Here is an 8,299-nt window from a genome sequence, read left to right as displayed (position 1 = left end):
TCCTGTGGACGAAAATGCCTTGTTGATGCTAGAGGTCCGAGGAGAATGGGCCAACTGATTCAAGCTGATAGAAGAGCAACGTTGACTGAAATAACCACTCGTTACAACCGAGGTATGCAGCAAAGCATTTGTGAAGCCACAACACGTACAACCTTGAGGCGGATGGGCTACAACAGCAGAAGACTCCACCGGGTACCACTCATCTCCACTACAAATAGGAAAAGAGGCTACAATTTGCACGAGCTCAACAAAATTGGACTGTTGAAGACTGGAAAAATGTTGCCTGGTCTGATGAGTCTCGATTTCTGTTGAGACATTCAAATGGTAGAGTTCCGAATTTGCCGCAATCAGAATGAGAACATGTATCCATCATGCCTTGTTACCACTGTGCAGGCTGGTGGTGTAATGGTGTGGGGGATGTTTTCTGGGCACACTTTAGGCCCCTTTGTGCCAATTGGCCATCATTTAAATGCCACAGCCTACCTGAGCATTGTTTCTGACCATGTCCATCCCTTCATGACCACCATGTACCCATCCTCTGATGGCTACTTCCAGCAGGATAATGCACCATGTCACGAAGGTCGAATCATTTCAAATTGGTTTCTCGAACATAACAATGAGCTCACTGTACTAAAATGGCCCCGACAGTCACCAGATCTCAACCCAATAGAGCAGGGATGCTCAACCTGCGGCCCTCCAGCTGTTGTAAAACTACAACTCCCATCATGCCCTGCTGTAGGCTGATAGGTGTAGGCTGTCCAGGCCTGCTGGGAGCTATAGTTTTGCAACATCTGGAGGGCCGCAGGTTGAGCATCCCTGCAATAGAGCATCTTTGGGAAGTGGTGGAACGGGAGTTTCATGCCCTGGATGTGCATCCCTTAAATCGCCATCAACTGCAAGATGCTAACCTATCAATATGGGCCAACATTTCTAAAGAATGCTATTAGCACCTTGTTGAATCAATGCAACGTAAAATTAAGGCAGTTCTGAAGGCAAAAGGGGGTCCAACACCGTATTAGTATGGTGTTCCTAATAATTCCTTAGGTGAGTGTAGTTTTAAATTAGAGGGGCAAAGGTTTAAACGTAATATCAGGAAGTATTACTTTACAGAGAGAGTAGTGGATGCATGGAATAGCCTTCCTGCAGAAGTGGTAGCTGCAGATACAGTGAAGGAGTTTAAGCATGCATGGGATAGGCATAAGGCCATCCTTCATATAAGATAGGGCCAGGGGCTATCCATAGTATTCAGTATATTGGGCAGACTAGATGGGCCAAATGGTTCTTATCTGCCGGCACATTCTATGTTTCTATGTAAAACCTTCCACACGGCTTCTCCAACCATATGATGACTTTTACAATATTTTTTTCACAGAAGATGAAGGGTAAAGATCTGAACAATATTAATCCTACAGAGACATATGTGAGGGGTGATGAGCAGAGTATAGAGGACATTTCTGCAGATAACAGCCCAGGTGAGTAGTAGCCAGTATATAAAGCAGGGAATAATATATATGCAGGGAATAATTATATATGTAACAGGGATTAAACTGATGAGAATAGTACTACAGAAAATATCACTCATATCGGGTGTGACAGTAAATTGCACGGCGCAGACGCAGTGACCGTGGCGTGGATTCAAACAAAGGGGAGGGACCCAGCAATTTTTTAACCATCTCCCCATTCGAAAAATCTATTTAATAAATGGACCCCAGATTGGGTACGTAACAGGGATTAAACTGATGAGAAGAGAGAACTATAGAAAATTGCACTCATATCGGGTGGGACAGTAAATTGCACAGCACAGACGCAGTGACCGCGCATTCAAACAAAGGGGAGGGTGCCAGCGTTTTTTTAACCATCTCCCCATTCGAAAAATCAATTAAATTCACCTTTCCGGGACCCTTGGTGTTGTACGTGGCTGGGTGGAGGAAGAAACCTTCAATGACATCAATGGGACATGGCTAGCTTGGTATCCAACCTTGTGCAAATGGGAAGTTTGCGGTTGGGCAAATGGACTGTTTGCGGTGGTTTGCGGTGCATTAAAAGGGGAGTTTGGTCTGTCAATGTCTGTGAAGCGGGCGTAACCCTTACACTACCTAATCGATACAACATCATACCTGATCGTATACACACACTGGATGTTTTAAACCACGTTGTTCCAAAAAACATTGGATTGTTAGGTGATTTATGCCCTTTATGGATTAAAATCCAACTCTGCGTCAACTATGTAATTTTCCATGGGAGTTTTGCCATGGATCGCCCTCCGGCATGCCACAGTCCAGGTGTTAGTCCCCTTGAAACAACTTTTCCATCACTATTGTGGCCAGAAAGAGTCCCAGTGGGTTTTAAAATTCGCCTGCCCATTAAAGTCAATGGCGGTTCGCCCGTTCGCGAACGGAAAATTTTATGTTCGCGACATCTCTAATCCTGGGGCAAAAGCTTTATTATAAATTATATTTGCAACTGGCATAAATTATAATGCAAAGCTTTGCTAGCTTATAGAAACGAATTCTTCATACATGTCCATACTATTCCTGCCCTTCATGATTTTCCACTGAGCATTTCATTGGAACCTATGAAAATTCTGGCTTCAACACAAAACAGAATAGCCTGGTGGCCTAACATCATGATCTGATGGGTTTGACTCTGAGGTCTACTGTAAGATTGAGACTGTTTTGCCACCACTGTCCTAATTAGTCAAAAATGGAATTTGGTTTTAAAGGTCAATTTATTAAAAAATAATCCATTTTATTCTTTGCAGATAACTGTGCCACAAGCTCAAAGGAACATCTTATATCTTCAGATTTTACAGAAAATGATTGTCGCATCACCGAGGACACATTTGAAGAGGATACAGTTGCCCCACATATACCGGCCTCAACCTATCATAGCAAGAATCTATCATCCGATCCTTTTCAATGGATCCGATCTTTTGATTCATCACAGACTACTAAGCAAAACAAAGATCAACAATGGGTTGAACATCCAAGAACTCACACAAGAGAGAAGCCATATTTGTGTTCACATTGTGGGAAATGTATTATCCAGAAATCAGATCTTATTAAATACCTAAGATTTCACATGGATGAAAAGCCATTTCCATGTTTAGAATGTGGGAAATGTTTTACCCTGAAATCAGCTCTTGTTATTCATCAGAGAATTCACACAGGAGAGAGGCCATATCCATGTTCAGAATGTGACAAATGTTTTACTCACAAATCCGCTCTTATTGCACATCAGAGAATTCACACAGGGGAGAAGCCATATTCATGTTCAGAATGTGACAGATGCTTTACTTATAAATCAGCTCTTGTTGCCCATCAAATAACTCACACAGGGGAGAAGCCATATTCATGTTCAGAATGTGGGAAATGTTTTACTAATAAATCAACTCTTGTTACACATCGGAGATGTCACACAGGGGAGAGGCCATTTTCATGTTCAGAATGTGGGAAATGTTTTAGTCAGAAAGCAGTTCTTGTTACACATCAGAAAATTCACACAGGAGAAAAGCCATTTTCATGCTCAGAATGTGGGAGATGTTTTACTCAAAAATCAACTCTTCTTACACATCAGAGACGTCACACAAAGAAGAAGCCATTTTCATGTCAGAAAGAGTAATGTATTAATTAGTGTTGAGAGAATCTGGACTTTGATTTGAATTTCAGGGCAGCTCGATTAGTAGCGAGACCCAGTTTCCTTGTGCTTTGTGATATCGAATCAATTTTCCCTCAAATGGTGTAGAAAAACATCCATTTATTTGCGATGGACTGGTCGCTGCCATCTTGATTGAAGATCTCGCAAGAAATCCCATGTACGGTGACGTATGACGTCATCATGGGCCAAGCAAGATTTTTGCCAGATCTTCAATCAAGATGCCGGCGGCCAGCCTGTAGCAAGCAAATGGATGAGGTAAGTATGATTAAATTTTTTATTTTACACTGTATTATTACTTTCAGGTGCCTACTTATAAAGAAATGCACTTCACGACAAAGTAATTCGGCACAAAGTAAATTGTTTTGTACAATTCAGTAAAGCAGCCAAATCGGATTTTTGAATTCTTATCTCTACTATTAATACAAATGAAATCTTGTTTCCTATCCGACATGCACAGGTGAGAGGCCATTTTTGCATTCTCAATGTTTTACCCATAAACTACATATTTTTAAACATCTCAGAAGTTGATATAAGTTTTAGTTACAGTCAAAGTAAATTCAAGTTAGGCTGCATTTACATATGCTTTGTGAGCTCCGGCAGTCTGATTCGGTGGAGGAACAGACTGTTGGATTTCACTGTATCTGGCAGTGTGCTACCAGTTCCCCATTGACTATCTGGATATGGCAGGCTGTTCCTCCACTGCAATAAATGTTTGTTATCCCAAAACTGACTGAATCCAGATAACATAACTATAGATCCACTATGTGCAAAAAAATATTTCATATGAACATACTTGTTAATAAACGTTTGCTGTTAAAACTTCTATTCTTGTGTTCGGGCTTACCTTTCTTCATCTTTTCAATGTAGTCTCAAAAGGTACACTCGGCAGGCATTTTGATAGACATTTATCAAGACTGGTGTATTGTACGCCGGTCTTGATTACCCTTCTGACCTCTCTTCCTGATTTGATCTGATTTGGTGTTTGTCCTTATTCTTTCTTTCTCATCTGGTCTGTCTGACTACCATTACATCTCCTCTCCTTCTTCCCGCAGGTTTGGTCTTGTGCATTTAGCCAGGATAAGGACCATCACCCATTTGGGGGCTGCTATTTGGGGCAGATCGTCTAAGTAGGTAGGGTGGTGTGTGTGGAAGTTAGAGCACCACTGTCCCCTACCTAGGGCTCATGCACACGGCTGTAGCCATTTTTGCATTCTGCATTTTGTGGAACAGTACGTCCTGCCCTCTGTTTTAGAACTGCATATTCTTGTCAACAGAATGGAACAGAATAGGACGTGTTCTATTTTCTTTTTGGCGAGGCCACAGAACATTTATTGAAATCAATGGGTCCACATCCGATCCGCAAAAAATGCTGATCGGATGTGGACCAAACTAGAGTATTTTGCATGAGCCCTTAACATGATTACAGGCCGTCCCAAATTTCTCTGTGGTGTTTTTCTTGTCATTGATCCAGTGTGGGCCTTGGTGGACCACAAGCACATCTCAATTATTTAGTTCAGAACCTTGCAAAAAGGGTTTAACACCAGGAGACCACTCATTCTCCACCATTAGCAACAGTTCACAAACAACTCCTTGAACCCCAGGTCAAGTTGCCTGATCAATATGCAGGGGATAGAGAGCAGTTTGTCTCTTTCAGGGAGAGTTATACATTATACTTTAGTCCCAAACCTCAGTCTTATCGTACAGAACAACAGAAAGTAGGGATCATTATTTCTTTCCTGTAAGGAGACCCAGAACAAGGCTGCATTTGATGAGTCCAAGTTGGTCTCGCTCTGTCACGCAGGGGCAGACTGGCCATATACCCTGCAGGGAAATTTCTCACTTGAACAATTTCCACCAGGCTGTTTGAGCCCTTCTCAAAACAGTTGGCCAGGTGCATAACAGTCTGATGCTCTCCGCATTAATTAATGGTAGGAGCACCAGGTACTTATGCATCTGACCAGCAGCTGCAGGTGCCCCCCTAAATTCAACTGTATTTAAGTCCTCATTATGTTCATATGGCAGTGATTTATGCTGCACTGTGGTATTTGATTTTGTTCGGGTGGTATTTTGCGCAGCACTATGGTATTGCTGGCCCTGCCTACCTGCTTCTGTTGTCTCTGTTTACTTGTGTTGCCCCACCTTCTGTAAATTTGGACTTGCCTACTTGGTGCCACTTTTTTTTTTTTTTTTTTTTTTTTTTTTTTTCAAGGCCAATTTAGGTTCCCAGTCCACCCCTGCTGTCAGGGACACAGTACCTGTCAAGGAATATTGTATGGATTTCAATAGATGGTGTGTCACTTACAAATGGAATGGCCAGACCCTCAGATATTAATTCAGTCAGGGTCTTTCTGGCATCCTTAAGGATCTTTTAGTGAAGTACCTTTTCACCTGACTCTCTTATTGAGACCATTACATTAGCAGTGAGCTTGGACAGATGACTAGAGGAACATTTATCCACACCCGTATTCCAGTCCAGATCCACCAAGAGCAAGGGGTCATGCTTTTGCTGTGGCAACACTGAAAACTTGACTCATTAAAACTTCATTAATTAGGTGGTTCTCGAGAAGCCTACCTAGGCAAGTAGGTAAAATATGCCTGCAGAGACCATTAATGGTGTCATCCGTTGATGGAAGGGCTCTATCTAAGTCTGTACAATTTACTATTAAACCTGTGAAACTATATGTGGGAGCTGTCCATACTGAAGAGATTTTGCTCTTGATTCTTTGAAGTTTGTCTCATCCTCTCCTTTTGGGACTACCATGGCTCTGTATCCATGAAACTCTTCTGGGTTGGAAGTCAGGGAAGGTGCTTTGTTAGGGACAGTCTTGCCTTGCAAAATATCTTTCTCCTGTTCAGCCGGCTCAGTTACCTCTGGTACCACCAAATCTTCAAGATCTGTCTGCAGCATATTACGCATATGCAGACATCTTCGATAAGAAGCATGCTAAGACATTAACTCCACACAGGCCCTATGATTGTCCTATTGACCTGGTTCCTGATTCTTTGCCTCGCTGTGGTTGTATTTATCCCCTGTCGCCAGGAGAAACACAAGCCAAGTGTCACTACCAGAGCTTTGAGACGTTCTCACAGCTCTGTGTCTCCACCCCTGTGATGATGTCACTTAGAGTTTGGAGGTGTTCTCACTGTTCTGTTTCTCCGCCCCTGTGATGAGGTCATTACTCCCAGCTGTTCCTCCTGCGTTTGATTTCCCTGCCTTTAAATCACCCCTCCTCCTATTGCAGGGCGTGGATTATATTTCTCTTTTCAGTTGTAGCTCTGCCTTGAGTATCTTCACTTGTTAAGCTATTAGTTCTCTGGACCTGTGTTCTGTTGCTGCAAGCACTCCGGATATTGCCAGCGGCCCTTAGGATCCGTCTTCTCTGCGGTTGCAGCTCCATCAGCTAAGTGTGCAGACATTGTTGTGTACCTGGTGATTTTCTGACTGGATCTGAGGTGGCCACGGTTCCCTCCATATTCTGAGCAGGGCATCGGTGGCCGTGCCCCTTCCACTATTGTAGGGGTTACAGGGCTCATCAGTCTTAGGTACGCGGGCATGCCTCGTTCCACCACTTGGATCCGGGCATGTGCTTTAGCAGCATAGGGAGAGTGTTGAGGGTCTGACAGGGGTCACCCTTTCTCTTCCCTAGTTTGGGTCCGGTCAGTAGCTCTTTTACTGTGTATGCTCTTGTTACCCTTAAACAGCCGTGACATTATAATCCACCAAAACCTGTCCTTGTTGACATGGATCCGCTTTCTGGCTTGGTTGACCGCATGCAGGGTCTTTCTTTGGAAGTAGCGGATCTCCGTCAATCTGTGACTCAGCTACAAGCATTGGGCTCTGCTCCGGCTCATGGAGTCTGTTGCGAGCCAAAGGTCTCACTTCCGGAAACGTTCTCCGGGGGCAGTGAGAATTTTGTTCGCTTCAGAGAGGCATGTAAACTCCATTTTTGTTTGTGTCCCCACTCCTCTGGTAATGAGGAACAGAGGGTGAGGATTGTCATCTCCCTGCTCAGGGGTAATGCTCAGACTTGGGCTTTTTCGCTGCCATCAGGGGATCCCTCCCTTCGATCCGTGGAAAGATTTTTTGTGGCCCTGGGACAGATATATGATGACCCGGATCGTGTTGCTCTGGCAGAATCGAACTTACGTGTTTTATGCCAGAACAAACTGTCTGCGGAGCTTTATTGTTCTGAATTTCGGAGATGGGCAGCTGATTCAGGCTGGAATGATGCTGCACTCCGAAGTCAGTTCTGTCATGGTCTCTCAGAGGGTTTGAAAGATGCCTTTGCTTTCCATGAGAGACCAACGTCCTTAGAGTCTGCCATGTCATTGGCGGTACGCCTTGACAGGCGTCTAAGGGAAAGAAACAAGACCTCTCCGTCCAGCCATTGTCAGTCTAGGGGCAATGGTGCGGACTCATTCAGTATGCAGGGGTCCTCATCCTGTCTCGCTCCCCTCTGAGGAGGAGCCCATGCAGCTAGGCCGACTTGCCCCTGATAAAAGAGGATTTAGTCCTCAGAATATGGTGTGTTTTTGTTGTGGGGGCATAGGTCATTTGGCAAATGTTTGTCCGTCTAGGAGATTCCTGAACTGTACTAAGAGCGATAATAAGAGAAAAACCTCAAGAGGTAGATCATCAAGT

At 43.8% G+C, this 8,299-nt stretch overlaps 1 protein-coding gene across 1 annotated transcript; it reads left to right on the top strand.

The window, feature by feature from the left end:
- The first annotated feature begins 1,305 nt into the window (after positions 1-1,305).
- LOC122941683 (gastrula zinc finger protein XlCGF17.1-like) lies at positions 1,306-4,480 on the top strand. The gene is made up of 2 exons (XM_044299106.1): positions 1,306-1,472; positions 2,762-4,480. The coding sequence occupies exons 1-2, from the start codon at positions 1,343-1,345 to the stop codon at positions 3,619-3,621; spliced, it is 990 nt and encodes a 329-aa protein (XP_044155041.1). The 5' UTR covers positions 1,306-1,342; the 3' UTR covers positions 3,622-4,480.
- The last annotated feature ends 3,819 nt before the right edge of the window (positions 4,481-8,299 follow it).

The sequence above is a fragment of the Bufo gargarizans genome, chromosome 6, assembly GCF_014858855.1.
Source record: "Bufo gargarizans isolate SCDJY-AF-19 chromosome 6, ASM1485885v1, whole genome shotgun sequence".
Taxonomy (NCBI): domain Eukaryota; kingdom Metazoa; phylum Chordata; class Amphibia; order Anura; family Bufonidae; genus Bufo; species Bufo gargarizans.
This window is presented reverse-complemented; position numbering and strand designations above follow the sequence as displayed.